Raw genomic sequence first — 13173 nt, forward strand, 5'->3', positions numbered from 1 at the left:
CCAGAAATAAGGGGGTGGCAGTTCCAGTGTACTCTGCCCTGATCAGACGCCACTTTAACAGTATTGTGTTCAATTTTTAGTAACTTTAGGCAGAAAACTGATGAGGGAGATAAGAGTCCACAGGAGGGCAATGAGGGGGATGAAAGGCTTAAAAACCCTAACAAAGGACATTTGGTTGAAGGGACAAGGGTATTGTTTCAAATGTGTTCAAATCACCAAGTTATTACAGTTCTCATATTTTATCTAGCTACCTCCTGAGATCTATTAGTAATTTTAGGCTCAGAATTAGAAATATTTTGACTGCTGATAATTTTAGGAAAATTACACAGTAAATGATATTCCTGTTCTTACAAAAGAAGCTTACGCACAAATCAAAAGACATTAATATTAGTACTGAGATTTATTTCAGGTATGCAGTTTACACGCATATTATTGAGCAAAATTGGATTGCAAACAAATATACAAATATCATAACAAGCATTATCAAATAACATAACTGGCACTAGTGTTATAAGCATATTAATGGAACTGGTAAGGAAGAATCATGGAAGAGGACTGCAGCCCATGGCATTTCTTTTTAATCAAGCCAAAACTCTCGGTAGCACCATAATGGCAATACTTACAAGAAACAGAGAAGATAGAACATTTTTACTACTGTTTTTTCAGAATCACTTGCTTTGCATTTAGTGAATTAGGCAGGAAAGTGAACAGTGCATGCATTTTGGCCAGCCTCAACTTCTTTTGTAAGCAAAATTAAAGGGAATAAAGCTGGCCATACTGGGTATCTGCATTTTCTACCTGTGTGAGCCTGCACTGTGCTTTGAATCAATGATTGGAGATGGGCATGTGTTTTGCAAACTGCTGTAAAACTTGTCCCCTAATGCCTGAGTGAGTCTTTGGTAGGCTAATACTTTTTCATCACCATTAGCAATAAGAATTATGTGTTTCCCTATCCACCACAGTCATTTTGGGTTCTGTGGTTTTTCTTTATAATCCAAGGTGGCCAAAGAGGATGTTCCAGAAAACAACACAGTAAAATCCTCAATCAACCAGGCACTTAAAACCCAGTCTATTCCAAAGGCACCAAGAATCAGTGGGGCACATTCTTCCCCTTGATGAAAAAAGTAACTGTTTCTTTAAAATGCTTATAAACCAATGAAGTCTATTTTACATTTTGTATATATCTTACCATATTTGTTGCTGTCTGTCTACTTAATTACCATTGTATCTTTCTAGTAAGATGATATAAACATTATACAAGATATACCACGTACCATGTTTCTCTATTTCAAACTTGTGCAAAAATGGCCATAACATTGCTCAAAGTGTACAAGTATCCAAACAGTAGTAAATGGGCTGCATTTAGCTCTATATATCCACATTGCATATGATTTATCCCAGAAGGGAAAACAATTGTGCCCAGTTATGAGTAGAAATGTTATAAAGGACATCAGCTATTGTAGAATAACCTGCAAGGATTCTGGGAGACTCATGTTTCTTTTAAATAGTATCCCTTAGTGGTTTTCAATAAATTGCCACTACCCATTTATCAGAAAGCCTCAAGTTTTCATGAGAATGTTGAACTACATTAGTATTTTATATATTATAAATTAAGCCAAATTTCTATCTGAATACACATGTATGTATTTTAAAGCAAAATTTTGTGGCAAACACACAAAACATTAGCTTTGATCTTATAGTTTATTGTCCTTTTTTATAATGCACTTTTAAAGCTTCATTTCACTTCACAAAGTTTGGTAACTAAGATCCACATGAAGCATTTTGCCTTGTTCCATATAAAATCTAATTGCATCATTATTATGAAACCTGGCTTCTGCTGGTAACTTGAAACTTAACAGTAGTCACAGGTAGTTCAACCAGCTCCAGAAAGGGCTGTTCAGTGGTAAATATCTTGCAGCACTTACAAGTCTAAATTTCAGTCTGAATTGTAGTATTTAATTCCATAACCTGTTGTGAATCATTGTTATTTGTTTCCTTTAGTCCCCCGCCAAAACAGAGATCTACACTGGCAGTTGTCACACTGCTCTCATGCTCTTCAGCAATATAACTCACTGGTGGAACTTCAGCAGGGGTGGTCAGAACAGGAATGCCATTTGGATGGGGAGAGTTTTCCAATCGGTCATTTTCTACTTCAGGAAGAATGCTAACAGTAGCAAAACGTGTATGATAATCATTGGAGCCATGACTACAAGAAGTTTTCATGCTTTCCAAATCAGAGCAACTGAATTCAGAAAAATGACTCGAGTGGGAGTCAGCTACTGACGGAATGCTGTCACTGAGAGATGGAGAGTCAAATTCACTGGAGTTCGTGCTCTGTTGCTCTAACAGCTGTGCATCCATGTCCTCTCTGGTCTCATTTATCTTCATGCTACTCTTTTTCCTCAGTTTACCTTTAGGTTTTTTGCTTGCTGTTTCTTTGGACAACTTAGTGGCATTGGATTTACCTTCTGGCACACCACCAGATGAACCACCAGCATGACCACGGCCAAGAGCACTACTACCATCTTCCACGCTACTGCTTCCACTATTGTGTCGGAATTTGGCTGGCTTTGATTCAATATCGACTTGTACCTCCATACTATTGCCTTCTCTGAAATATAAAATGCATGATGCATATAAACATCTGATTTAAGTCTTAAGAGAAATTCACTTTAATAAATTAGGTAAATTTGATTATGATACTAAAAATCACTTCAAAGCAATACAATTAAAATGCTTAAATGCCATTCAAAAACAGCTAAACCAAGATAAGTTGTATTATTTTTTTAAACTTTCATTACATTTACTTGACTGGTACACCAAAGGTCTATTTTTTTTGGCCGGGAGTAAAAAGGTATTATAAAAGCTACTAAGCCAAATTAACATAGGAAGAATTAATCTTAAAAACTCAGTATGTTAAGGGGGGAAAATATTTTCAACCCATTTTAAGTCTTCTCTTGAAGTCTATTGGCTTCAAAGTCCAGTTCAGAAAACACTTAGGTTTTCTTGGCAAAAATATTAGAATGGTTTGCCATTTCCTTCTCCAACTCATTTTACAGACGAATAAACTGAAGCAAATGGGGTTAAATGATTTGCTCAGGGTCACACCACTACTAAGTGTCTGAGGCCAAATTTAACTCAGGAAGACAAATCTTTCTGATTCCAGGTCTAGCACTCAATCCACTACACCACCGGCTAGGTTCAAACTTTACTTCCTTCCTAATCAACATACCAGGACTGGAGAACATCCACTTCTATTCTATAACCACTATTGTCTTTAAAAAAAAAAAAACAATTTTTTCCCATCCATACTTACTCTGAAGGACTTAGATAAAAATCCTATTCATATCCAGAAAAAGAATTGATTGGGTCGGTATATAGACATTCTCTTATTAACATTCTCTTATTATACTCTCTCTCTCTCTTTATTTTTAATTTATAATTTTTCTTGAGGCTTTTTATTTTCATTAGGGTGGAAGATCTGTGTTTCTTTTACGACTTGACTATTATGAAAAATGTTTTGCATTTTCACATGTGGTTTCTTAATTTTGGGTGGGGATAAGGGAGAGAATCTAGAACTCAAAAATCTTAAAAATGAATGTAAAAAAATTTGCTTTTGAATGTAACTGGGGAAACATATTAAATAGATTAAAAAAAAACTTTTGTTCCCTATAATTATACTCCTTTTATAATTATTCTTTTGTGTTGGCAATTTTATTACATAATTTTATAGTATTTCCATTCTAACATAAGAAACTTGCTGATTAAAATCATTATCCAAACTGATCATTTGACTTAATTCTCTTAAAATTAATCTAATAAATTTTTTTCCCTTAATTTTAACTAAATTTTTTTCTTACTTGTCCAATGGGATGTAGGAATTTAGGATGGATCCTGCCATTGCTTTGGTACTGGCATTATCACTAACCGTTCCCAAACTGACTGTGCCAGATTCTCCACTTAGACTGTACCGCTCTTTCTGTACATCAGCTTGTACTTCCAACCTTGGGGAGGTGGGAAAAAAAGTAAACGATTAAAGTTTAAAGTTATAAGCAATACCACGCACTATTACAATGTGTTAGGAATTAGTAAGAATTTGTGAAAGAATGATATTCAGTCACATAAATAAGAATGATTACTATAGAAACAACTACAAAATTATTTTCCAAAGTTCTCATTTAAAACAGTACTCTTATTTGGTTACTTAAGTCAACTGAAACACAAGAATATTGTACTAATAATTCAGACTTGATGCTGATAATTACAAGCTAAATGCTGAGTATATTTACTAACAGAAACATGAAACAAATCTTGAAATTTTGATTTATCTACTCCCATTTTCAGACTCTAGGACTCCATCTTTCTATTTCAAAAGTAATTATACTTAGAATCAATTTTGAATAATAACATTTTGCAGAAAAAAATGAACCAAACTATTCTATGATAAAAGTGACCAAATGAATTATATATATTTTACAAATGAGTATGTGTTTGTACTTAAGAGCAAGAACTCTTTTAAGAATTAAATAACAGGGGCAGCTAGGTGGCGCAGTGGATAGAACACCAGCCCTGAAGTCAGGAGGACCTGAGTTTAAATCTGGTCTCAAATATTTAACAATTCCTAGCTGTGTGACCCTGAGCAAGTCACTTAACCCCATTTGCCTCAGCAAAAAAAAAAAAAAAAAAAAGTTAATCAACATAAGGAAATCTGACTTATTCTATATTATTTTAAAATTCTCATAATACTTTATTTAAAAGGTAAATTTGTATGAGATTATGGCAAGCTACAAGTTATGAATATTAAATTAGCCTTGCAGAATCAAAGAGAAGAAAAGGTAAGAAAATTTTTTATACTTTAAACAAAATTAATGTATTAGAATTGTTAGTAGTAAATTATAACCTATAGGCTGAAGGGCAGTTCAATTTGATGAAGTAATTTTCATTGACAATGTCTTAGGATCTAATGATTCCATGACCAGCTTAATAATTTACACATGGTTATCAGTAGTATAGAGAACATTTCCTACCGGTTAAAACAGTTGACCATTGCACTTCCTGACAGACTCCCAGTTATACTAGCTCCGGCTAGTGCCATAGTGCTGGCTGTTTCACTCAAGTTGTCTCGAATGGCTCCTATTCGATCCATGTGGCTTCCACTAGCACTCAAACTACCAGTCAGTCCACCAACACTGCCTTCACCTATGCTAGGGTTGTGGCGTGCTTCTGCTACTGAAGTGGCATCTAAGTAAAAACATTTTTTAAAACTGAAATGAGTTTGATTATAACAGCTGAAAATTTCAAGATAAAAATGAAATTCCAACATAAGATACATAGATGGAGGCTGATAAAAACAACACAACTAATGAACAATGACTGAACATATAATCAAGAAAATGCAACAAGATGGGATTTGACTAAATCTCTCAAAAGATCTGACTAGTTTTGAACTAAATGAAAAGTTATAATTACTTCAATTTCAGAGGGTTCATGTATACATGAAGCATGTATTTATAGGTACACTATACTTGATAATTTATGGTGGAAAATTCACTAATTTGCTGTGGTAAAGAAGAAATGATCAAGTTTTCTTTAAAAGATCTAATTTCTGTCCTCTTATTTTCCTTTAATTCTTTCGCTTTTAAACTTCTCTGGATATTCCCCCCCCTCTCCCCAATCATTCCATTCTTTCTTATGGAGGGAAATATCTATAGTTGTTATTATTCATTACAAAAGGATTTCTATTTTGTTTATTTACACTGGATTTTCTATGAAGTTTCCCCTGTGAAAATTTATTACCCATTTAAAAATTCTTTTCTTTTATTTTACTTGGTCAATTCATTACTATTTTGAGGTGATGCAAATAAGTTTGTCTAGAGTATGACCACTAGTGCCAGGAGTCTACAAAGACACATTGACAGAATTTAAGAAATTACTAGATGGGAATAGAATAAAGAAGATTGTAATTCGATTGAAATTTTAAGCCTAGGTGATTGGAAGAAAGTGTGACACTGGAAGTGTCAGGTTTTACATAGTAAACGGTTAGTTTGGTTCTGAATTGAAGGTAACAGCAGAAAATTCAAGTATCACTCTCATTATATGTACTCACAATATAAAAATGTACTAGATTTCAGTGTGGGACTGAACCTCAATTGCAAAAGAACATCTTCTCAAAGAAGCCTATCTGTGATGGGGAAGACACAAATAAAGAGATTAAGAGCAAAAGACAGGACTTTATTAGAAAACTCTCACAGAACAGAGAAAAAAGAAGGTACTCCAGGAGATCCAAGAAAAGTAGAAATAGAACTTTAAGAGGAAAAAGAAGCATCACAAAAACTAAGGGATGAGAGATAATTAAAGAAGGGATGGATGTTTATAGTGTTAAATGCTACAGAAATGTAAGGGATAATGAGGTCTGAAGAGAACCTAGTGAGATAAAAAAGCAGTGAGATAAAACTGACAATAAAGAGAAAAAAGAGCTGTTAAGAGTCTTATTTTGTTTTTGCTTTTCTAATGAAGTATGAAAAGCATGTATTTGCTCCTAAGCAAATTCAGGTCGTATGCCCAATATTAACTATATTCCTGGACCTAAAAGAAGCATCAAATATGACTGTTGAGCTAATGACTATGGAGAACAGAATTACCAAAGGACTGGAGAAGAGTTGTCCTTCAAAAAAAAAATTCAAAACAAGAATAAAGTCCCCAAGCTATACACATAGGCCAATGAACAGAACTTCAATTCTTGGCAAAATGTGAGAACATATTATTAAAAAGCTGGTCAGGGAATACTTAGAAAAGAAAGTGTTGATTATGAAAATCCACATGGTTTCATTAAGTCATACCACACTAAATTTACTTCCTATTTTGATACTATTACTAAAGCAAAAGATAAGGAAAATACATTTGATAATATAATTGATGGATTTGAGGGTGACTGAATGAATAGACCTATCCAACAGAAAATTGCAAATAATACAAATCTGGGACAAACAACTCTCACACTAGACAATTGATCATTAAAATTCAGAAATATCTTGACAGGATATTAATCTATTAAGATGAAATTTAGTGGGATGGATGAAAAGTCTTACCCATGAGTTTAAAAAAATCAGCTTCAGTAGTATGGGGGAAGACATAGATCATCAGTTGATCTCAAGATCTGTAAGTTTAATGAACTGCAAATTCAATATGTCAGTGTGATATGTGATATCTGCTCACAGAGAAGCTGCCCAAGGAAAGAAGCCATTGGGTTATGTCTTTTTATCCTTGCATTTGGCACATATTGGTGCTTAATAAATGCTTGATAAATTGAATATGGAAGCCTAGAAAAATGATCTAAGTTTGGACTGCACTGCATATCCCTTTCCTATAAGATTTTATTTTGTAATTAACTATTTTTACTTAAAATGGGCCTGCATTCATTCAGATTAGAACAAATAAATACAAGTAGTAGGATTCTATCACTTAAGATTACAGAATCTCTGATTTAGAGCTGAAAGAGATCTTTTTTTTCCCCCTTTATTTTGTTCAACTCTCCATATTTTAAATATGAGAAAGCCAATGTTAAATGGGAGAGTCAATGGCAAAGGCCAGGATTCAAACCCAAATCTTATGACTAAATCATACTTGATCACGTTCAAGTATTTACTATCAGGTAATATGCTTCCTTTGGTTTAACAGGCTTACCTACTGCTATATTCGTTCCACCAATATTTATATCATTTTCATCATCAAATTCAATCCTGACTCCCTTTCCATTGCCTGCTGACACTCCACAACCTCCACTTCGACAGAGAGATATTGGAACGACTCCATAAACATAAGCCAACATAATAGGAACACCAATGCCTTAAAAAAGAGAGAGAGAATTTAAATTAAATGTCACTATGAACCAAAAAGTAAAACAATGAAAAAATGAGATTTGGAAAGCATTTTAAAGAGATGATGAATACAAAATAAAAGTGCCAGAGTCCAAACTTAGATATGTATACAAAAGTAATTTATTCCACTAAAATTTTAACAATCTACATTGGAATTAGATTCCAATCTCTACACTAAATATGAAGACACACAACACATAAGTTATTATTAATTTTTATTGCAAAAGGCATATTTTATCATGTTCAAATTGAAACTTTCATATTTAACAATAACTTCAAAATTCCTTATTTATAATTTACTCAAAACCTTAATGAAAATTAAGCTTGAAGTACCTGAAGGTGTTCAGAATTTGCTTACCTACAGTTACTGCAGCTACTACTGGAGATACTATTACAGACAATGTTACACCACCTGCTATGGCCAAATTCCGTTTGTGTTTCGAAATATCCTTGCCTTCATATCGATTATGAATCTTAGTAGAAAGAATGAGAAATCATTAGAGAAGAGATACATTTCATATTCTATTTAGAAAGAACTGGTCTATTAAAAAGTTAAAATATTTTCTCAGTTTTATCATTATTAAAAAAAGACTGTCTCTAACAGAAGGCAAATCTAAGTTCTACTGAAATTTTCACAAATTGTTTTATCCCTAATTAATACTTTGCAAAATTTAATTTATAAAAGTGACTTACAATGTGCTAGTTAGAAATACTAGTCTATTCTCCTTACTTCAAATTATTTACCACCTTTTCACTTTGAATTTCTTGCAATCTGATAGTCATATTAATTGGTCCTAAGTACTAATTTTTTTTTTTTAAATATACTAATGAAATCTCTAGTAAAAAGTGAGCCATAACTATTTGATTTGGGGGTAGTTTAATTTTTACAATCAGTAAATTAGAAAAACTAAGTTTATTTTCAACATGGTTATACATTAGATATTTAAATATAATACTGGAAAACTTCCAAGTAAACTGTATGGGTTTCATCCTATTTTAGAATCCTTAAATAGTATGTAGGCATTTATAGGATACCTAAAAAAAGCCTTCATTGTTTACCAATTTCACAAAAAATGTTCTAGCAGCCATGCCTTGATTTTTGGATAGCCACTTTCCCCTCTATTCCCTTTATGTGAATAAAGATAATGATAAATAACTCTGGATCTTGATCCAAATTTGTAGCTCAGCTACTTGGAATAGGAACAGAAAAAAAGAAAGGCTAAAGTACAGCTCCTAGAAGGCAGGGAATAGATCTGTGTTAACTCTCTTAATAGATACAGCACAGCAACACATTTCAACCTTTTAAGCTAGAATCTAATCTATGAGTAATATTCTTGTCCTAACAATCTCCTTTTAGACAAAATCTTTCAAAGACTGTCAAAATATGCATGGGGATAAGGATAGCATAATAATCCTTCAGTAACATGGGAAACATAATTTGTGTACTCTGTTGACAGGTGGCTTTAGAATCTCTATTTTATATATATATATATATATATATATATACATATATATATATATATATATATATATATATAGTCTTTATATTATTTTAGCCTGCAAATCAAAGATGGAATAACATGACTATATGTGTCCAGAAAAGTTTATCTACACCTCATAAATAAATGTAGCAGTGATATCTTGGTGAATGAAGATAAACCATTTTTTCATGTGTAATATAATCTGCATAACACCACCAGACCTGCATATGAAATGTAAAGGATCTGATCTGGAGGGAATGAGTTTAAGAAGGAATGTGCTAAGATCTTGAAAATTTATAACAGTTATCTTAAATTTAAAATATCCTCAACTGTAATGTGCTTTCTAGAGCCTCTAAGTTGGGATGACAAAACGTACCGTTGCTTTCTAGAGGTCGCACACCAGGGTGATTAAAATTTCCTGCTCTCTAGAGACCCCATGCTAGGGTGCTAAAATATATCACCTGAACTAGCTCTCTGGAGGACCTTGGGACCAGCCCGAGTCCTTGGTCTTAATGGAGGAATGAAGAAAGCAGAAGACTCACAGGGATGGTCAAAGATGGAGTCTGTTTATTTCAATCCTTTCAGCCCTTAAATACTTTAGTAGGATCACATCACTACAGCACAGTGAATATGTGCCAACTATAGAACCATTACATCACTATAGCACACTGCGCATTTGTTAACTATAAGCACTCTCCTATTGACATGTATCCTTGTTTCAAGTATACCTTTCCCAGAGTTCTCCCATTATCTGCGGTCCTCTACATTCAACTATGTGCTTCAAAACTTAGAAAGATAAGTGATTGTCAATATGAGTACTCCTTTCACCAATGCAGAAAATAAAATTCTTCACAGAATTCTTTAATTGCTATAATCAATATAGCCTAGTGGTTAACACTTGGATTGGAAAAGATAACAAAAACAGTTACTGAATATTAGAATCCCAAATAAGTCAAAAGATGATTTCCTAGTTGCTCTTCAAGTCATAAAGCCTAAATCTACATTCCAGGGCAATAAAAGAATTCTGGATGTGATTAGTAAACCACTGTCAATGATCTTTGCAAAATAATAGAGAATGGAAAACATATCCAGAACATGGACAAATGTTCCAATTTTCAAACCAAGTGTGAGGATGAATTCTTCAGACCAGAAGCCAATGAACTCCTATTTAGTCTACAAACATACTCAAATATTCTTGAGGAGACAACAACAAATAGGGTTTGGATCTGGGAAGATCTGAGGCTGAATTTTGCCTCAGATATTTTTCCTAGCTGTGTGATCGTTAGGTCACAATCTGATCCTCAGTTTTCTCACTTGTAAAAATGTGCCTGACAGGGTTGTTGTCAGAATAAAATGTAATAACGTATATAAAGTTCCATATAAGCCTTAAAGTTTATTTGTATGTATTATTATCTTTTAAAAAATTTTTCTTTGATTGACACACCTCAAGTTATTGATCTGTTCTCTTCTTCTCCCTTTGATGCTCAACTTTTCAAAATACCGGTCTATACTCCTTACCTCTACTTCTTCACCATTTTTTCTCTCAATCCTTTTCAATATAAGACTGTCATACTCATTACTGTGATACTGCCATCTCCCAAGTAATTAATGATCTCATCACCAAGCCAAATAGACCTATATTCTGTCCTCATGCTCCTTGCAACTTGTGACACTGAGAATTATTCACTCTTGAAGATGTCAAGAGTTTGAACTAAAGCAGGCAAGGATCCAAAATAAACAAACAAAAAAATTGCAACAATCTTAAAAAATGGGCTCTACCTAAAAACATTAAGTTTTAACAAAATAATTATATTCAACTATACTTGTGTTTAAAATGAAAAACCATAAAAATTTATGTGAAAAAGATTAAGGGACTATATAAATGCTCTAAGTCAACAGCATTACAAATAATCTTAACAGCCAGGCATTGTACAGAACAAGGGAAATTATATTCCCTAAAATTTTGTAAACACCTAAAATTGAGAGAACATGTTAAGATCATAGAATAAAGATTTTTAAAAAGTGGATTGAATCTAATAAAATGAAAATTAGTAGGGATAAATGTAAAACCCTATACATGGAATAAAAATATATAATTGAGAATAATTCAAATATTATGTAGGGACTACTTTACTTTACAATGCAGCTATATTATGTCTTAATAAAATAATAACTGGGATATATTGTATTTAATTCTTTGTGCAATATTTCAGGAAAGGTATTGAGAAGTTAAGAATGTCCAGAGGAAGGCAACAAAGAATATTAAGATTAAACATCATGCCATACAAAAATTCAAATGGTGCCATTTTGCCTAGAGAAAAGAAGACCTATGGGGGACATAATCACTGTTTTCAGGCATCTGAAAAGCTATTATGGCAAAGAGAAATTTGATTTATTCTGCGAGGCTCCAACAGGTAGGAACTAGGAAAAAAAAACTGGTGGCCATTAAAAGGAGACAGATTAAGGGTTGAAATAAGAAAAAAAACTTCCTAATAGAACTATCAAAAATGCAATTGTATGCTTTGGGACATAGTATAATCTCCATCATTAGAGGGCTATATGTAAAGGTTGGGTGGCAGATTCCTTGTTAGGCATGGTGTAAATAGGATTCCTGCCTGGGTATGCATCTGATTAGAAAATCTTTAAGGTCACACCCAATTTTAAGATTCTTCAATTAAGCTGGTCTTCAGTCAAACATAATTCTATTTCTTTCCCCACATGATATCCTTTCAATTACTGGAAATTTTATTATGTCCCCCATGAGTCCCTTTTTATCTAAGCTGCATTGTTTAATGTAGCCCATTTTTTTTGACAAGTCTTTAAATGGGGATGGACTCATGGCCCTTTGTCATCCTATCCTGCTTTCCAACTTACTGTTGATGAACTGAATATTCCAGATGTAGTCTGACTAGTGCTGTAGCACTCCTTATTCCTGAAAACTAAGGTTCTTAACACAAATCAAGCAGCTAATGAAATTCCCCAAGATTGTATTTAGCTTTTTTTGGATGCCATATCATACTTGTGGCTCATAATAAGCATTCATTAGGCTAGTATCCCTACTTCTTTTTCAGACATACTGCTATCTAACTATGCAACACCAATTCTGTAATTAATTCTGTAATAAGTTACACATCTAACACTTTAGACAAAACAGCCATTTAAAAAGTTAAACTCTAATAATTTCTTAAGCATGACTGAATTTTAAAAGTTTAAATCCATCTGAAAAGAGAACCAATCACTTTCATATGCTAATACTCGTGATAAAAAGATCACATGGAATAAGCAGTTTCCACATAGTTATTCTCTTGGATAGAAACTTCTCTTTCCCCAAAACCTTATTAACTCTAAAACTCTTAAAACTCATACCACCCCACCATTCCCCTTGTATCAAGGATCCCTCCTCTTTTCCTTTGGTGGACTTAACGTGGGTTCCAAGGCAGACACTTAATTTCCCACAGATTTCTCCACTAGATTTTAAGCTCCTTAAGAAAGAGACTGTCATTTGTCTTTCCTTGTATCCCTAGCACTTGAATTTCTGTGCCATTTACCACTATTTCTGGCACATAGTAGGTACTTAATAAATATTTATTGAATGACTGACTAAAAGAATAAGGAATTGAATAATACTTGTATATTTGCTCTGCTCTCCAGAAAACTACAGACTCCTAAAGGCTGAATTAGTCTATTTTTATTTTTGTTAACCCCAGAAGCCAGAATGGAGGCTTCATATAGTAAAGACTTATAAGTCTTTTGGCCTGAAAGGGACATCAGATGAAAAAACTGAGGCCCAGAAAGATTAAATGACACAGGATCAC

The 13173-nt window shown here is 33.3% G+C and overlaps 1 protein-coding gene across 5 annotated transcripts in view; it reads right to left on the reverse strand.

The window, feature by feature from the left end:
* Nucleotides 1-385: 385 nt before the first annotated feature.
* RNF19A (ring finger protein 19A, RBR E3 ubiquitin protein ligase) overlaps nt 386-13173 on the reverse strand; it is a 59912-nt gene continuing 47124 nt past the window's right edge. For 4 of the 5 annotated variants that reach the window (XM_051970923.1, XM_051970924.1, XM_051970926.1 and 1 more), the window contains 5 exons: nt 8236-8350; nt 7684-7845; nt 5028-5241; nt 3861-4004; nt 386-2611 (listed from right to left, as the gene is read on the reverse strand). In XM_051970923.1, coding sequence (XP_051826883.1) covers nt 1930-2611; nt 3861-4004; nt 5028-5241; nt 7684-7845; nt 8236-8350 — 1317 coding nt within the window. In that variant the 3' untranslated portion in view covers nt 386-1929. The remainder of the gene's footprint in view (nt 2612-3860; nt 4005-5027; nt 5242-7683; nt 7846-8235; nt 8351-13173) is intronic. The other variant, XM_051970927.1, reaches the window with a different exon arrangement.

The sequence above is a fragment of the Antechinus flavipes genome, chromosome 1, assembly GCF_016432865.1.
Source record: "Antechinus flavipes isolate AdamAnt ecotype Samford, QLD, Australia chromosome 1, AdamAnt_v2, whole genome shotgun sequence".
Taxonomy (NCBI): domain Eukaryota; kingdom Metazoa; phylum Chordata; class Mammalia; order Dasyuromorphia; family Dasyuridae; genus Antechinus; species Antechinus flavipes.